Here is a 20,066-nt window from a genome sequence, read left to right as displayed (position 1 = left end):
TCATGCTCAAATAGTTGTGACATTTCACTTCTGGGTGCACGATAAACGTAAACTATTAAATTTGACTGAACTAATAGCCTTGAGCGTCACGAGATGGTGTTACTGTGATGTCCTTTTCGATTTGTATTGAATTCGTTAAAGTGATCCATATTGATATATAATATATTTGCCATCATGCTAGTTAATGACAGTAACATGATGAACAATGATAGTTTATATAGTGCACGATTTAAAATATACATTTTAGTCGATTAACTTTTGAACCATTGATAGTTGAGACATCTTACTATCCGTAAGCAATAATATACATAAGAGCTTATAATAAATAATAACTACTTATCCCATTTCACTCCGCTCCGCTCCATCATTCGCGAGACGGATAAAACGCCTTCATTCGCGACGGTACACCATCACACATGTTCTAATCAGCAAAGTGGAAAACTGTATAAAGCCGCCACAGTGAATGCATTTGTGGAACCGAGAAACGATTCCGTTTACGTAAATCACTTTTAAAGTGTACTTTATTACCGAAGGGTTGAAGCAATTTCTTGTAAGTAGAAAACATACGCACATGAAACCCATTGGAATGAATCATCTCACTTTTAATCTGAATGGCAAATGGCAGCGTGAGCACCACGCGTGCTCAACCCAGTCACTGTGGAGGAATAACGAGACAAGAAAATTGCCGAGGAAACTTCACAAGGAGCTGAGGGCGTTATGTAGTATGTTCGCATGTGTGCATCTCGATATCACACGTGAGTACATTCAAAACATATTAGGAGCGTTCCTTAAACTCTATTTGGGTCAGCGTAAAATATATATAAACTGATTTGTTTGAAGCTTTAAAATTGACCCTAGGACTATTACGCCTAAATATTTAAGGGGCAAGTGTGAACATAATTTCAAAATCACCCTGTTCGCTTGGAACAGCTACATCGTGTAAAACGAAGTTTGATTGATGACAACCGAACGAAACGTGATTAAATTAATGCTCTTTAAATGTATTACAGATGTAACGTATCACAAGTAGAGCATCCAGAGCAAATTTAATATACCTCAGAGCTCAGATGTATATCGTGATACAACACACCATCGGTTACTTTAAAGGACGGACCAGTGACCCAATATTTGTTGAAGCAGAATTTTCACCTGTTTTTGTTGTTCGCAACTTTTTTTCCTATCAAATTTGTCACCAACCGTAAAGGAAGATACATAATGTAAAGAATACAAGATGGTCCCACTCTTGGGAGTGCACTAATTTTCCTCAGCTGTATTGGAAAATGCTGTGCTATGTGATTACCGGTTCTTTGTAGGGTGTGCCGTGGATGCTTCGGAGCAAGCAAAAAAGGAAAACCCGAAAACTAGTTTATGCTCACTTTGATGTAGCACCACTTTGCAGCAGTTTGTCTTTCGGCACGTTGCTTCGTTATCTCGCTCGGATTGTTGATGCAAGTTTTTGGCGTTAGCTGCTTGTATCTCCTCTCTGCTGCTAACCGGATTTATCGAAAATCCCAAGACCGTCTCGTTAGGAAGGGGAAAATGGAAAGGTTAACTGGGTTTGTAAGTGGGTTAATTGAGAAGAGTCAAGATAAGTTATGACTATGGTAAACTTTAGAAAAATTGAGATTCATTGATATTTACTCGTACTGCTGGTTTTGTCGTATGTTCGAGCCCCGACCTGAAAGGATTCTTAGTGTCAGTAGGATCCATAGTACTAGCCATGCAATGATTCTGTACACTAAGAATCGGCGGCGAAGTCTGTTGAAACAGAAAGGTCAAATTTCACAAAAGGAATGTAATGCCAAGACTTTCCTTTGTTTTTGGTTTCTGAAAAACACATTGACGTTCTATTTTGATCTTTCTTGAAAGTATATAAACTTATAGAATCTGTTTAAATTTTGGACAATTTTTCCGAAACCTGGAAAGTCGAGTGTCATATTCCAATCGATTCAGCTCGACGAACAGAGTGAATGTCCGTGTTTTTTATGTGAAGATGTTTGAGCTGATATTGATCCAACTAATTGTAAATGAAAAGTCTCTTCGTCAGCCAGAACGCTATTGAATGTTTTTGAGATCTGATGTGAACTTTTTAGGTTATTCAAAGTTTTATGCCAATGATTTTGTAATAAATATATATTTAGGAGTTGGATTTAACATTCTGCAGAAAAGCTGTAGACCATATTATTACAAGAAACGCGATGATCGCGTAAAAATGTTTTTGCATAGTGAAGCAAATTTTTATTTCTAAGTGTACAACACAATCCAACATACGTCAGTGAATTGAATATTATGAAACCAGTCGGATTAGATTCAAGAACCATTTTCACTGGTCTGTCGTCCGACATCCTTATGACATGCCCAGCCCATCGTAGACGTCCGATTTTAGCTGTCCGTACGATAGGTGGTTCTCCTAGCAGCTGTTGCAATTCGTGATTCATACGCCGTCTCCACGTTCCGTCTTCCATCTGCACTCCGCCATAGATGGTCCTAAGTACCTTTCTTTTGAAAACACTGAGGGCGCGTTGGTCCTCTGCCAGCATAGTTTAGGTCTCGTGGCCATAGAGAACAACCGGTCTAATGAGCGTTTTGTAGATGGTCAATTTCATGCGGTTGCGTACTTTTCTCGATCGGAGGGTTTTTCTGAGTCCAAAGTACGTACGATTCCCTGCCAAAATACGTCTATGAATTTCTCTGCTGGTGTCATTATCGGCGGTCACCAGTGAGCCCAAATACAAGAACTCGTCGACCACCTCGATATCGTCAATATTCGTGGTGGGAGGCGTAGTGTTTCTTCTCTAGAGCCTCTTCCTCTAATGCATTTTGTTTTGACGCATTTATGGCCAGTCCGATACGCCTAACTTCAGCTTTCAGTCCGATGTAGGTTTCCGTCATCTTCTCATAGTTACGTGTCACAATATCAATATCGTCAGTGAAGCCAAAAAGTTGTACGGACTTTCGGAAGATCGTGCCACTCGTGTCGATCCTCGCTCTTCGAATCACACCTTCCAGGGCAATATTGAACAAGATACAAGAAAGTCCATCACCTTGACCTAGCCCTCTCCGAGATTCGGAGGGACTCGAGAGCGTCCCAGATACTCGGACGTAGCACATCACTCTATCCATCGTTGCTTTGACCAATCGCGTCAGTTTATCCGGGAAACCGTATTCGTGCATTATCTGCCATTGCTGTTCTCGATCGGTTGTGTCGTATGCCGCTTTGAAGTCGATGAATAGGTGATGCGTGGGTACGTTGTATTCACGACACTTCTGGAGTACTTGTCTTATAGCGAATATGTGATCCGTAGTGGCGCGGGCTCCAGTAAATCCCGCTTGGTACGGCCCTATAAATTCCTTAGCTATTGGTGATAGACGACGGAAAAGGATTTGGGAGAGTACCTTGTAGGCGGCGTTCAGCAATGTGATTGCGCGGTAAATGCAACAGTCTAGCTTATCGCCCTTTTTGTAGACGGGACATACCACTCCATCCATCCATTCCTGCGGTAGAATCTCCTCCTCCCAAATCCTAGAAATCATCCAGTGCAGCGCTCTAGCCAGTGCCTCTCCTCCATGTTTGAGCAGCTCGCCTGGCAACTAGTCATTGCCCGCGGCTTTGTTGTACCTCAGCTTGCTCGAATTTTAGGTCCAAAATTCAGGCTCAGAATTCAGTTCCAGAATTCTGATTCAGAATTCAGTTCTTGAAAATATCATAGCCAGAATCCCGGTCTAGAATCCAGGCATAAAATCCAGGTCCACCCTAATCCAGATCTAAAATTTAGATCCATAACTCAGGTCTAAAATCCAGGTTTACAGTTCACGTCCAGAAATCAGGTCTAAAGTACAGGGTCAGACCGATCCACCTTCCTAATCTAGAATATTGGTCCAGATACTTAATTCGGGTTAAAAATCGTGGTCCTGATTTAGAATCCCCGTTCTGAATTCAGAAGTTAGTTTATAATCCTGAATGAAATTCAGCGCCAGAATCACAGACTAAAATACCGGTTCAGATTTCAGATCCAGAATCAAAATCTAGAACTCAGGTCTAGAATTCGGGTTGGGAAATTTTGTTTTTCAGGTCTAGATTACAGGTTGTTCTGATATTCAGGGCCAGAATTTCAGGTTCAGAGTGCAGGTCCAGAACTCTGTTTCAGAATCAAGTCCAAGAATTCAAGGCCAAAATTTAGGCCTAGGATAAAAAATTCAGATCCAGAACTAAGGTCCCGAAATCAGGTTCTGAGTTCTGTTCTTGAAATCAGATTAAGAATCTATAATTCAAGACCAGAATCTCGGTCCTGCATCTAGATCTAGAGTATTGATCCCAGTTTCAAATTTCAGTCCAAAATTCAAGTTCAGAATCCAGGCCTTAGTTCCAGATCCAGAATGCAGGTTGATAATTTGCTTGAGCTTGAGCTTGAGCGACCACCCCAGCCCCTCCAGAATGCAGGTTGATAATTCAGGTCCAGAACTCAAGTCAAGAATTCGAGTCAGGAAGTTTTGTCTAGAAATCTAGATTACGTATTCAAAATCTAAATCCGAAACTCACGGTCAGAATCTGGGTTCAGTATTCAAGTCTAAAATTTAGTTTCAGAACTCTGGTTTCCGATCCAGAGCTCAGACCCAAACATAAGTTTCAAGATCTAGGCCTTGAGTTCAAGTCCAGTACTCCAGCCTAGATTACAGATTCCGAATCCAGTTCCGCAATTCAGGGCCAGAATATCGGTTTAGAACTCACATCCCGAATCCAGGTCCAAAGAGTTCAAAGAAGTAATAAAATTCTCACATCAGCAAAATATATCACTCAACTTGATTCTGATCCTTAACAGTAAATTCAGCATACTTTCCGAATGTGCACCCGTTCCACTTAAAATAATCATTCATTTTCAACATCGCACTCCAAACAAACAAGTGGCGTACTAACTAAATTGGCAAAACGTCAAAACTTTTTTGTGTAGGTGTGTGAAAACGATTTTCTTCGATGCATAGGGCCCTGGAAACACGCTCGTTCCAAGCTCACAATCGTGAATTTCGCTCGCGGTATGTGGTACTTTTCGGAAGTAAAATTGTTCAACGGAGCTCTCCCGAAAAACGTCAACAGAAAGGCTTCCACCGCGGGGAAAGAGCTACGGGAAGAGTACAAAATTTAATTTGTTTAGATTTTCGGCGCGTATCAAAAGCAACGTTGTTGGGATGGCGACTGTACGGGAGTCAGTTGTCGCTTGAAATTATGCAGACGACATTGTTGTTACTTCCAGGAAGCTGTCCGCTTCGCTGAATGGTTTCTACCCGTGCCAGCAACCTACTTTCCGTTGACCCAAATTCGGCCCAACATTTTGTTTGTTGTGTGGGTTTCAGGGTTTCGTTTCATGAATGAAACATTTACTCTATTTCACAGCATATAGAGAAGTGGGTATGAAGAATTTGTCTATTGGGTTCGAGTGATAAGGGGCTGGTTTAATAGACCGACATGTTAGTTTAGTCAGATTCCGTGGGAATGTCGTTTTTGCGAGCTTGTCGCTTTCAATTGCCCGGCATGTAATTGGACCATACACTAAAAATAAATCATAAGTCAATAGAACAGATTGTTTCGTACTTGAAAATGCAAAGTAATAAACTAAATTTACGATTAAATGTTTGATAATTGCAGTCTGACTGTAACTTTCGACCCTCGAGTGAGCAATTAGAATTCATTTTAATTACGATACTAAATATTACCTTTTGAATTTTCTTTCCATTACAGAATGTGAACTTCACACCATAGTCCGTCGCTGGTACTTTGAAAAAAGGTCAATGGATCCACAATCGCGACGGTCATAATTTTCAGCACCGTGCTTCACCGAGAAAAGTGTCATCGTTTAACGATGTCTGCTGCCATAAAATCGCAATACCGTTGTAATTCTGGGCGAAACAAGCAATAGTAGTAACGAAGGTCTACTCCCGTTTCACCGTGGTACCGGCGCGGTGTGATATAAAAAAAACTGCACTATGGAATATCGTAACTGGGCCGAACCACCGGCGGCAATGGACAAAGTTTAAAAAGTGAATCACGATATAATGTCTCCCCTGAAGTACAGTAAAACATGGCCCTCAATTTTAACCAAGATGGCCATGGTGCAGCTACGCGTTGACTCTATGGGCAGAACCTTCAGTTCGATTGTGGAACCAAGCCGAATCACCGGTTCGGCACCGCTGATGGAATCTAATCGCGGCTTTCGGATGGGACATCCTCAGATAATGATCCAAACTCCGAGTGACACCCATAATCCACTACCGGATGTGGCAAATGTAGGGGAACTAATGTTACAGAATAGCAACACTAGTTACTGTAAATGTGTCAGTGAGCGACAAAGTGGAATGGAAGACAATTCTCGCACGAGACACCTTCGATCGGAATCGATTAAAATTGATAACTGGGATTACATTTACACTGAGAAGCGGTCATTGAAGACGACGGTGGGCTGTGAGCGATTGTAAGTTATCAGGGGTTTTTACAACATTGCTTAACATTTTGTTCAATTCTTATTTATCGTTTGTACAAACATCATAATATTCCTATAAATAATTTGAATTCATTTCAATCTCCCTAATATCAAGAATGTTACAAGGTATGCGCACAATTTAGCTCTGCAAAAAAATAGTCTAGGGTAAGAAAACATTGAGACATTGAATGTATCATATTAATATGTTTTCTTCGAGAATGTGGGTATTTCAATGCAATGCAATGGAATATCTAACGGGGAAAACAGATAATGACTTGCAAACAAGGAACATTTTACCGAATATCAAAAATATATTATTATGTCTACTTGAATCGATGCAAAGGAATATTTCGAAGTTGTGTGTGTAATGCAATCGATTACGCTTCTAGTTTCCGTGTTTTAAATGAGCATATATGGAAAATTTTGAAGCAGTCCTACGTCAAAATTGACAACTGCACCACCACATAAACAATTGGTCCTACCCATTAACCGTCGTTATTTGATTCCATTTTATATCTGCAATTAGATCATTATTACAACTCATGTTCTCATTTATATTACTAAAGAATTCTCCAAAAAACTTTTCTTTGAATATTGAACAAAAAAATTTGTTTGGCATACATTAGCATAACCTTTTGATTTTTTAACTATTTCGACCCATGGTAAAAGGAATTCTTCTTTTTTTTTGCATGTCCGCTCTATATGATTGTATAAAATTTTAAACACAAATCACCCTATTGTTTCGGAACCGGAAGTAGCATCCTAACAAAAGCAGTCTATTTTTGTAGACGTTATCCTTTTTTGTTTGAGTTTAAGTTTGTGAAAATCGTTTTCGGGAGCTGAAAACCGATATAGCTAAAATCGGTTCGTTTGAACAGCAATAATCTAGCATACGAATATATAATAAAATGTCGAATGACAGAAGGTCGAATGACAAAACGTCGATGAACAAAAGGTTGAAACTCCAAAAGGTCGAGAGAACAAAAGGCCGAATGCGTCAAATGGTAGAATACGACAAAAAGTCGAAATAACAAAACGTCGAATATAACGAAAGGTCGAATGTAACAAATAGTCGAATAACCATAAGGTCGAATACACCATAAAGTAGACAGGGACAAAAAGTCGAATATAACGGAAGATAAAATACAATGTAAGAGTGAATTCTGGGTGTGTTGAATCGCGTATATCCACTGAACATCAACTTGATATGTACACACCAATACAATAATTATACATGGTCGATATGTTAATCGATCGACAGTGCTGCCAATCGCTGAAACTAGAGAATAAAGTAAAGCAAATGAAAAAGAATATACTACTTCTTTCTGGATATTCGTAGAGAACAGTTGAGTTTTCCTTTGGTCGTCCGAAAGCGTTTCCTGAAAAGAAAAAGAAAATTAAATTAAAAGTATTATATATATATATATATATATATATATATATATATATATATATATATATATATATATATATATATATATATATATATATATATATATATATATATATATATATATATATATATATATATATATATATATATATATAAATATAAAAGTGGCGACGAGGATGGGATATTTTAACGCTCGTTTGATGTGAATAAGTTTTTTATGAGCGGAAAAAGTGGCGGATAAGAGGAGTTTCCTGCAAAGTTACGGAGCACATGCGATCGGCGTCATTGTACGGGTTAGGCAGCCATCTTCATATTCAACGAGGTTGCATCAGGAGAAGATAATACCGTTGTTTCAACCGCTGAAAAAGGTAATTCTAGTAGCCATCGACCTTTCGGAATCGGCACAGCAGAAATTAACTTCTGTCGGCAGCATCAAGGTAATTAAAAATACGGAGCACTAAGGGGCAAATTCAGCCACGAGGACGGTTTTGCTGGGACAGCCATTGCAATTTTTGTGTTTCACCTTGAAGCTTCGAGGTCAACGGTATTGCGAAAAAAAAAGAGATTACAGCAAGGAAGGCTACAGAAATTCAAAGCATTGGCACTGAGGATTTGCGGAATTGATAATCTGGTTTGAGGGCCAGAGGAATTGATCCAGTTTGGAAGCTACAACTGGAAAAGTTCGGTTGGTATAAAACAGCGTAATTTCTGGGATTTATTATCAGCTGGCAAAGACCGGGACAGTGATTTTGGTGAGTGTTTTTTAACTTCTATTTATAAAAGTAAACTGATCGATTCGATATCTTGTGTTTTTTTTCCATTTTGTATTTTTTATTTTATTTTATTTTGATTTCCTTTAAATATTATATTATTTATTTTACCGTGGTTTAACATAAAGTGTTTCCTTAATATTTTTTTTCTTGAGTAAATTTTCAAACAAAATGAGTTTGGTATCTACTATAGAACCATACCGTAAAGGTACCTCTTTCGGGGATTGGGCCGATCGGTTGGCATTCATATTTGAAGCCAATGAGGTGGCTGATGCAAAGCAGAAGTCACATTTCATGAATTTGTGTGGACCTTTTGTGTATGCACAATTAAAAATGATTTACACTAAAGATGCTCTTATGGCAGCTACTTATGGTGATATTATAAATAAACTGAAACAAAAAATGGATAAAACGGAGCCGGATTTGGTTCAAGGATTTCGTTTCAGTCATCGCGTTCAGCAACCGGATGAATCGGCCGAGGACTTCGTACAGGCAGTGAAACTGCAGGCGGAGTTCTGCGGTTTCGGAGAATTTAAAAAATTGGCGATTCAAGATCGTGTTCTTGCTGGATTACGATATGAGAATTTGAAACAACTTTTACTGAATGAGGAGAAGTTGACTCTCGAGTCAATGGACCGATTTATTACGACTTGGTGTATGGCTAAAGATAATGCCCGCACTTTGAAGGTAAATAGTTTCTTTCCGGATTACGGAACCGTCTCCAATCATAGTCCATATGGACCACCGGAAAACATAAACTTTATTAAGAGACCGGTTCATGAGCGTTTGGGTGACAAGGGTTATAAATACCATCAAGATTGGAAAACACAACATATTAACAAACCCAGCACTAATAAGCAGTACACAAATACGAAACAGACATACAGATACAATAACAGAAATGATTACAATAATAGAAATACTAACAACAGATACAATAATCACTACAATAACAGACATAATCAATACAATAACGATCATTTGGACAAAAAATTTAAACGAAATTATACAGAGATGATATGTGACTATTGTGGAATTAAGGGGCATTTAAAAAGGAAATGTTTTAAGTTAAAAAACATGAAAAGAGAGGCAGTAAAGTTTATAGATACGACTAAACCGGGATCCAAAGCAGAGAAGGAACTGACCTCACTGATGAGTAAAATGACGTCTACAGATAACAAAATGGACACGGACAGTGAAGACGAATACAACGAATGGAATCAAGGTGAATTACAGTGCATGCATGTGAAGTCCTCTAATAAGATTAGTAAGCCTTGCTTGATTGATGTTTCGATTGAAAATATTAGCATAGAAATGGAAGTGGATTGCGGGTCCACAGTAACAGTAATGGGTTTTAACCAATATAAAAAGTTTTTTGTTAAGGGGTTGGACAAATGCGATAAAACATTATTAGTAGTCAACGGTTCTAAGCTGAAAATAAAAGGAGAAGCAAATGTTTCGGTAAAAATGAATGGGTGTGAACACGATTTGATTATTTTGATTTTGGATACTGAATACCATTTCATACCATTATTTGGGAGAAACTGGTTAGATATTTTCTTTCCTCAATGGAGGAAAACCTTTTCGAATAGAATTATTATGAATGAACAAATTAACAGCATGATTACACCAAATGGTGATAATATCTTGAAAGAAATAAAAATCAGATATTCGGAAGTTTTCAAAAAAGATTTTTCGACACCCATCAAGGGATTTGAAGCAGATTTAATTATGAAAAGGGAAATCCCAATTTTTAAAAAAGCTTACGACGTACCCTTCAGATTAAGGGAGAAAGTTTTAATATATTTGGCTAAGTTGGAGAAAGAGAATGTGATAACGCCGGTAAAGACCAGCGAATGGGCATCACCTGTGATAGTAGTTATAAAGAAAGATGACCAAATTAGACTAGTAATTGATTGCAAAGTTTCGGTAAACAAAGTTTTAATACCGAATACTTATCCCTTACCTTCTGCTAATGATTTATTTGCTAAATTGGCAAATTGCAAGGTTTTTTGTTCACTTGACTTGCAAGGCGCATATACACAGCTAGCCTTGACAGAACGATCTAAGAAATTCATGGTGATAAATACTATTAAAGGTTTGTTTACTTACAACCGGTTACCACAGGGTGCTTCTTCTAGCGCCTCAATATTTCAACAAGTTATGGATCAAATACTGAATGGTATTACTGGAGTATATTGCTATCTAGACGACGTACTGATTGCGGGTGAAAACCTGAACGATTGTCGTAATAAACTGTATTTAGTTTTGGATAGGCTTGCGAAGGCAAATATAAAAGTAAATCTAGAAAAATGCAAATTCTTTGTTTCTCAATTAAATTATTTAGGACACATAATAAGCGAAAAAGGGTTACTACCTAGTCCAGAAAAAATATCTACTATTCAAAGAGCAAAAGTGCCAAAGAATGAGAATGAGTTGAAATCCTTTTTAGGATTAATCAACTATTATAATAAATTTGTTTCTCATATGTCTTCCAAATTGTTTTATCTTTACAATTTGTTGAGAAAAGATGTAAAATTCGTTTGGGATAAAAATTGCGAAAAAGCATTCCAAGATAGTAAGCAATCTTTGATATCAGCGAACATACTAGAGTTTTATGATCCCAGGAAAGAAATTGTGGTCGTGACCGATGCCTCAGGCTATGGTCTGGGTGGTGTTATTTTAGCAACGATTTCCCAATTGACTTTGTTATTATTGCCAAAGAGTCAAATGACGACATTTTCTTAAAACAGATTATGATTTTTATGCGTGAGGGTTGGCCGAAAAAGTTGGACAAACGCTTTTTAGACGTTTATGCCAATCAGAATGATTTGGAGATAATTGACGGATGCGTATTGTATCAAAACAGAGTGGTGATTCTACATAAAATGAAAAGCGGGATACTTAAACTTTTGCATGCCAATCACGCGGGAATGGTTAAAATGAAACAGTTGGCAAGAAAACAAGTGTACTGGTTTAGGTTAAACAAAGATATTGAAAATTATTTTACAACATGCGAAGTTTGTAGTAGCATGGTAGTAGTGCCAAAGAAAAAGGTTTTGTCTCATTGGACACCTACTACAAGACCTTTTAGTCGAATTCATATCGATTTTTTTCATTTTTCTCACCACACTTTTCTATTGATTGTTGATTCATTCTCAAAGTGGCTGGAGGTAGAATGGATGAAGAAAGGCACGGATTGTACGAAGGTGGTGAAGAAATTGGTAGCGTATTTTGCGAGATTTGGATTACCAGATGTTTTAGTATCTGACGGCGGTCCTCCATTCAATTCTTATTCATTTACAAACTTTTTAGAAAAGCAAGGAATTAAGGTGTTGAAAAGTCCACCATATAACCCTTCAAGTAACGGCCAGGCCGAGAGACTTGTTAGAACAACAAAAGAAGTTTTAAAAAAGTTTTTATTAGAGCCGGATTTGGCAAATGTTGATTCGGAGGATCAGATTAATTTATTTTTGATGAACTATAGAAATAATAATATGACAAGTGATGGGCGATTTCCCACAGAATATATATTCAATTATAAACCAAAAACTATGCTTGATTTATTAAATCCTAAAAATAATTATAAAAAACATATTTCAATACAAAAAACCCTAGATGATGATAATGTGGAAATTATTCCAAAACAAAACAATAAAAAATTGAGTCGAAAGGATGACTTAAGTGATCTGATGGAGGGTGATACCGTTTGGTATAAAAACCACCATCATCACTTACCAAATAGATGGCTAAAGACAACATTTTTAAAACAATTTTCATTAAATACATTCCAGATCCAGTATGGAAACGCGTTAATAATGGCGCACAGGGATCAAATCCGGCGCAACACTAATCAATTTTGGGAAATAAGGCCAAATGTAATGTTGGCACCAGACGCGCGAGACATACAAGAGGATGTTTTGGAGGAACAAGAAGTTTTGGTGGGAGCTGGAAGCGGCTCGGAGGAGGAGTTGCTCAGGGGATTCCCAGAGCAAAATCCGGCGAAGGTTGGAAGAAAAAGGAAGGCTTCAACGGCGAACTTGCCGGGAGGCTGTCTTAGACGTTCGAAACGTCCTCGGAAAAAGAAAGATGATCCAGTTTATTCATACAATTGATTATATTTAAAAATAATTGAATTTAACACAATTATTTAATAATTGAATAATAATTTGAATTCAGGATATAACAGTCCAATCTGAAAAGAAAAATATTAGCATTAAAATATCTTTCGAAGTAACGATAAAATGAATTAAAATGTAAATATGTATATATAGATTAGTAATATAACTTCTAAAAAGGGAAGAACTGATATGTACACACCAATACAATAATTATACATGGTCGATATGTTAATCGATCGACAGTGCTGCCAATCGCTGAAACTAGAGAATAATGTAAAGCAACTGAAAAAGAATATACTACTTCTTTCTGGATATTCGTAGAGAACAGTTGAGTTTTCCTTTGGTCGTCCGAAAGCGTTTCCTGAAAAGAAAAAGAAAATTAAATTAAAAGTATTATATATATATATATATATATATATATATATATATATATATATATATATATATATATATATATATATATATATATATATATATATATATATATATATATATATATATATATATATATATATATATATATATATATATATATATATATATATATATATATATATATATATATAAATATAAAACAACTGTTAAACCAAATTAATCGCCAGGATTGAACCGAGGCAAAGTATGCGGCTTTAAAAGTCGATAATGGATTATAGTAACAAAATGATGCAAAGTGTTTATTCCTAAATTTTTAATTGTTGTTTGTAATTACTCTCACTCTACGTAATTGCACTTCACAACACTCACAGATTTTGAAAAGGCAACAATCAATAGTTTGTCAAAAGTGTTTCCGGATTCGCAGCAAAAATATTGTTTTTTTCATTTTTCACAATTTTTTTCGAAAGATTACAGTGCACTGGATTTAGCTCACTGTACACAGAGAACAATAATGTTTATATGACATTCAAGAAAGTTGAAGCAATGGTTTTTGTACCACAAGTACACGTACCAGAAGCTTTTCAAATCATACAATCTGATGAAAGGATGTGTTCTCGGCAATCATAAAAACGCTCAGCAATAGAAAGTGAAGTAAAGCATTATTTTTTCCTATGAGCAACCTAATAGAATAGAGAAAAGGTGGAAAAGTTGTTTAAAATTGTGGAAAGATTTGCAGTAATAGACAACATTTCTGATTACATTACTATAAATTACAATAATTATATTCATTTTGTTTCATGAACGTCTTTCCTTCTGTGATTCCCTACTTTACATGTTCAAGAATGGTCTTTGATCTTTCAAGAATGGTCTCGCTACCGCTCGATCGGACCTAAAAAAGGCAAACAAACTATGTTTAAGTATACCGAGCAAACGAGTGGATCACAGGTTCGTATTCGACGGCGGGTCGGCGGCCGAATCGGGCTGGCGGAAACCTCGGCGGCTTAGTGCCACCTCGGTTCCTTGCCCTCGTGTACACCGAAACCGTAAAAAAAGTTTACGTTATTTGGGATTTGGTTCGTAAAAAAAGTTCACGTTATTTGAAATTTACTTCGTAAAAAAAGTTTTGTGTAATGAATGTGGAAACCCCCAATCACATGGCCATTTTCGGAACAGATGTGATAAGTGGGTACAAGAAAATTATGTTTGGGGTCGGTTCAAAATCCAAGATGGCGACTTCCGGTTTATCGATATTCCTTAAACATTCTTACAATGTAGGTATTTTCGGAACGGGACTGATGAGTAGTTGACGGAAAACGATGTTTGAAGTGTTTTGGAAATCCAAGATGGCGACTTTCGGTTTATCAATATTCCTTAAAAACCCTTACAATGTGGGTATTTTCGAACCGGAATTGATGAGTAGATGACCGAAAACGATGGTTGAAGTAGTTCGAAAATCAGAGATGGCGACTTCCGGTTTATTAATATTCCTTCAAAACCCTTACAATGTGGGTATTTTCGAAACGGGATTGATGAGTAGTTGACAGAAAACGATGCTTGAAGTGGTTTGGAAATCCAAGATGGCGACTTCCTGTATGTCGATATTCCTTAAAAACCCTTACAATGTGGGTATTTCCGGAACGGGATTGATGAATAGATGACGGAAAACGATGTTAAAAGAGTTCGGAAATCCAAGATGGCGACTTCCGGTTTGTCGATATTCCTTAAAAACCTTTACAATGTGGGTATTTTCGGAAAGGGTTTGATGAGTATATACCGGGAAATTATGTTTGGAAGCGCTTCAAAAATCAAAATGGTGAGTTCAGTTATATCGGTATTCTTTGACGATCATTACGATATGATTAAATATCGTTTAAAAAAAAGTTATGCTTCTGACAAAGGTGTTTCCTGCTAATCATTATTGTTTGAATATTGTACTATATTTTCGAAATGACCATAACAAGTAGACGTCTGAACAGCTATAATAATTTTATATTGTTATAGTTATATTGTCTGCTTTCAATATTTTATTGAACAACTGAAAGTCTCAATCTAATATTTGGAAGCAACCACAAACATTAAAATTTGGTTTCAAATCAATGACCGTGTTCTCCAGTTTTTTTTATTTTTAGTGTTACACCTATAATTTCAGTTGTTTTAGTGTACGTGATAAAGTCGAAATAAGTACTGTTACTCTCTTCACGACACATTTGTTTTTATTTAAACTTGTCAAAATCTTATGTCAACTGGCCCGTCGGAATATGATTTAACATTTTGTAAGCCATTGAGAAAAAGGGATATTATTTGGCTCAAATGGTAAGAGTCAGTTAGACAAGGTTTTTAAGGAATATCAACAAACCGGAATTCGCCATCTTGGATTTCCGAACCACTTCAAACATCGTTTTCCGGCATCTACTCATCAATCCCGTTCCAAAAATACCCATATTTTAGTAATTTCCTTGGAGCCGGAAATTGTTTTCATTGGATGCAAAAACCTTTTTCTACGAAGTTGGTTCGTAAAAAAAGTTTACGTTATTTGGGATTTGGTTCGTAAAAAAGATTACGTTATTTGGGATTTGGTTCGTAAAAAGAGTTACGAAAAAGAGGTAACGTAAAAAAAGTGTTCGTAAACGGAGGTTTGGGTGTATGCGGCTCCGCCGCATAAGCTTGTATCACCATTACGTTTTTGTATGCCATGACAGTATTTCTACTACAGACTTTCTCACCATTCACCATTTTGTCGTATTCGACTTTTCTTCGTATTCAACCTTTAGTGCTATTCGACCTTCTTTTATATTCGACGTTTTGGTATCTCGACTATCTGGTACTTCGACTTTTTGTTATATTCGACCTTATGTCGCAGTCGACCTTTTGATACATTCGATGTTTTGCGACTTTTTGTCGTTCGACGTTCTGTCATTCGACCTTTTGTCTTTCGACGTTTTAGTATAAAACCTAGCATAACCCATAAATTGGAACAGTTTTGAACCAAAGGGTATAGCCGTGTTTGCAAATAAAAATTGCCCCCAAACAGAAATTAAAGTGATATAAACTGTTTGCAAGGGTTTGTATTGGAAATGATTTTCCCAAAGTTTTTACCCTTTAACTGTGGAGTTGGTTTGGTTCTTCTGATTTTGGGAATGGGAAACCTTTCTGATTTTTTTCAAAATGTATGTCATGTAAAATACTATGTTCAAAATTGTCAAAACTTTTTTATTCGCACTATCATTTTTGGTACCACTCTAGATTTTTCATCATAAATAAATCATTTTTGACTACATTACGCTGTATTTTTTTCAGATTTTTTAAAAATGTGGACAGGTATAATATCAGATTTAACAAAAAATGAGTCAGAAGGCTTCTCGTATCTAAACTTTTACCTTCTACCAGAGGAGTCGAACTTAGGCATCTTATCGATACGAGTTATCCGAGTCTCTGATATGTCAGAAAGTAAAGGCAAAGGTCGTTTGCCATTTACTGTCCGAACCGGCAAAAGTAAAGTTACGAGAAGTTGTCACATTCTGCCCACGACGGTTTCTCACACAATGTGTTTCATTGTGTTGATATTTTCTCATACAGATTTCATTTTAAAGTAATTTGACATTTGACGTAAAGATGAGAGCTTCTTTGAAACGAAATGGTAACTACTAAACCAGTTTACATGTAATAAATTCGTTCATAGTAATCATTTCCCTAGATGATACCGTTCTCGAAATATTTGCACATGAAATGGTTGTAGTACATGAGGTGAAATGATGGAGCTGAGATGAATGTCGATATCATTATCCTAGTTCAGGAATCGGGAACCTTTTCTCTCGGAAAAGTGAAAAATTACAATTTCCAAAATATCAATGTTTTTAAAGGGTCAACAATATTTTTGTCGCTTCAAATCGTTTACTTAATTGAATAAAATTAATTAAATTAGTATGGGGAGCTTCCTCTTACTGTATCCTTACATCTAATACTCCGTATGTGTTCACGAGTTGCAGGTTTCTAGTCTCTATCCCAGTTGATTTTCTAAATTGTATTTTGGTCATGTAATTTTATGTCAAACTCCTGTAAGCAGAAATTTTCCATGCATAGTTACTTCCGCAAAGCCCGAAATCAATGCATCCTAGCACAATTCAACTCCTGACAAACCGAATACTTTTGCTGACCTAGATAACTCCTCACCGGATCCGTGAACAACTTTATAAAGCTACCGTAAGCATTCTCAATCTTGTTCTCCAATTGAGAAATAATCCAATTAGTGTTGCACCTATTATTTTGAAATTATCTGCCGCGCTTCCTTTAGTCCAGGTCGGTCGTTACGATGCCATACCCAATTGAAACGGCGGAGAGCTACTTCAAGCAGTGCCTCATCAGCAGAATGGCATTCGGTTGAACGTTTCGTCCTAGAAGATAGTGCAACTTACTACCAACTTGCCAGATTGACCAGGTCAGCAGCATGGTATCACTGTCAATGTTGACCGCCAGACTGCCGACCAGTCAAGCAGAAACCGAACCAACCGAGTTAATACGGTATGTTTACCGCTTGGTTTATGTTCGAAAAGGCCAACTCAATTTGCGGTTCGAAAGATGTGATGGATTAGCCACATAGACGAAAAGGGACTATGCTGTATGGAGGCTACTTCGCTTCGAGTCAACGACTTTCCGAGTGCTGCTAGTACACATGAGCATGTTTGTATAGGATTCAACCTTGGCAGTCTGTCTTGCCGCGCGCGGAAAAAGGACTGTGGTGAGGTCCTTGCGTGTCTGACTGCCATTTGGCTTTTCCGGCTTTCATTTTCTTGTTCGAATGAGAACAAGGCATCTCTCTTCACAGCGGCGTAGAGTTCTCTCGGTTAGTGCCTGCTTCCAAGCAAAGGATGTCCTTCCCTTGCGTCCTAATGATCCTTTTCAATGTTTACGTTTTAACAAGTCAAGCGAAATCAAACTGATGGTACAATAATTGTCCCTGTTTTGTTTCACATGTTTTGCAGCGCAACAACCGAACTGCCATGCGGTGATCATCGATGCATTTCTGGCCAGGCCGCCCTTAAAGTTTCCACCCTACGGAGACACTACTATCCGGAGGGTGACTGGGGCTGGGTAATTGTGGTTGTCGGCATAATGAGTACTGTACTCAACCATGGCATTCAAATTTCCGGACCCCTGTATCTACTGCCAGCGGGGGAACGCTTCAAGCAGAGTGCCGTAAACAGTGCAGGTAAGTTTTTGCGTCAGTTTTTATTACCGGTGCTCATGAAGTTTTTGTCCAAATCGGAGAATCCCTATCCTTTTCGACAGTAATTAAAATGATCACGTCGGCAAGAAAGCTACCCGAACTCTCCCAGGAAAGCGTGGTTTTATTTGTTATTGTGTTTCAAAACTATAGGTAACTGGTTAAAAATCTTAAACTTCTGTTACTTAACAAATATAGTGTGATTATATATGGCCACTTGTTTTATAGAAACAAGCTTGACAGGATTAAAGCCGCGATGCATTGATGTGTTGAAAAAGACTTCCTTAGCACAAGATTTATGCTTGGAAAGTTTAAATAGAAGTTCATTATCAGAGAAAACAGTCAAAAGCGAGGAATAACAGAACAAGCAACATTTAAAAATTCACTGTTCAAAAGCTCGTATTACTACTGTCACTACAAAATTGCAAATAAACTCGTGGGTAACCAGTTTATGAAAAGTGCACACGACTCATTTAATGCTTTTTACACTTCTTCTTCGACTAATTAGTGAATTAGCAGATTATATAGAACTGCTAATGTTACCTCGCGGATCAGCATAATCCGCTAAGCAGACGTAAAGTGTTTCGTTGATCCGCGAGGTGGCATTAGCAGTTGAACATAATCTGCTAATGTAATGATGAGTCGAAGACGAAGCGTAGACATTTTCTTCATTTTTCGAAAAAGGTTTTTTTTTGTTGTACTAATTACACTTTATCCAAATTAAACAGTAAAAACCTTTTTGAATACTCCTAGTGATGCGATTATACCTTTTTCTTTTTACTTAAGTTACCTCATTAAAACATTTATAAGATTATATCCTCGGCCATTAGTATTGTAAACTTATCGAACAATCTAATTGTAGCTTTCAAATGTGTCTAAGACTATCGAAATTGAGTCAGGCTAGAAACGTTGACGCATTGAAAAACACTACGACCTGTCATTTACATCACATATAATACCGTTTTCGTTTATTGATCAGAGCAGCCCGAAAGCTGACCCAGAGTCGCCCAAACAACGTTTGATATGTTTGTTTTAGCAACCTGAGGTCGCTCTAGATTGGACTCCAATCGCGTAGTTTCGCTCTGAAAATTTTCTCGGGTCGCACCACGCATCCAGGCAAGTTTGTTTATTTTATCTTTTTTTTATGAGTTGTTGTTTAGGGCGCGTACCACGTGTTCGTTTTACTCGGAGTCAGGGTAGCCCGCGTCTGGGTTCAAAAACGAAAACGGTATAAGATAACATCTTCCAAACATGATCAATGAACACATCATAGCTTATAAATATACTAAAGTTTATTCAAATCAATATTTGACATATTTGATCTTTCATCCTGACCGATGAGTGAATAATTGATTTCAAATAAGTCTTAGCTTGTAAAAATCTCCGAGGGATTTGAGCGATGAAGAAAGAAAGTACGTGTTGTTGGATACGTCTCTTACATCTTTATATTTTCGAAATCAGAAGTGACAGTCATTTTATCTTCAAACTAGATCAATGACTGAACAATAGCTTCAAACTAGTCTGAACTTGTTGAAATCGGTTAAGCCACCTCCTAGAAAATTGAGCTGTTCGTAAAAACTTGTTTTATCCATTTAGTGGTTTAATGTGCTTCATCAAAATATTACAAATTAAAAGAGTTTAGAAAATAGTTTTAGGAGATTTTTTTGCACAGTACTATTAAATTCATATCGTAGCAAAGTTTTGGTATAACAT

The 20,066-nt window shown here is 37.1% G+C and overlaps 1 protein-coding gene across 2 annotated transcripts in view; it reads left to right on the top strand.

The window, feature by feature from the left end:
- LOC131425374 (uncharacterized) overlaps nt 1-20,066 on the top strand; it is a 302,108-nt gene that overhangs the window by 30,117 nt on the left and 251,925 nt on the right. For both annotated transcript variants that reach the window (XM_058587214.1, XM_058587213.1), the window contains exons 2-3: nt 5,735-6,464; nt 18,112-18,338. In XM_058587214.1, the coding sequence (XP_058443197.1) occupies nt 6,049-6,464; nt 18,112-18,338 (643 nt within the window). In that variant the 5' untranslated portion in view covers nt 5,735-6,048. The remainder of the gene's footprint in view (nt 1-5,734; nt 6,465-18,111; nt 18,339-20,066) is intronic.

Source organism: Malaya genurostris, chromosome 1 (assembly GCF_030247185.1).
Source record: "Malaya genurostris strain Urasoe2022 chromosome 1, Malgen_1.1, whole genome shotgun sequence".
Lineage (NCBI taxonomy): Eukaryota > Metazoa > Arthropoda > Insecta > Diptera > Culicidae > Malaya > Malaya genurostris.
Note: the sequence above shows the minus strand (reverse complement) of the source record. Positions and strands in the feature narration are given on the sequence as shown.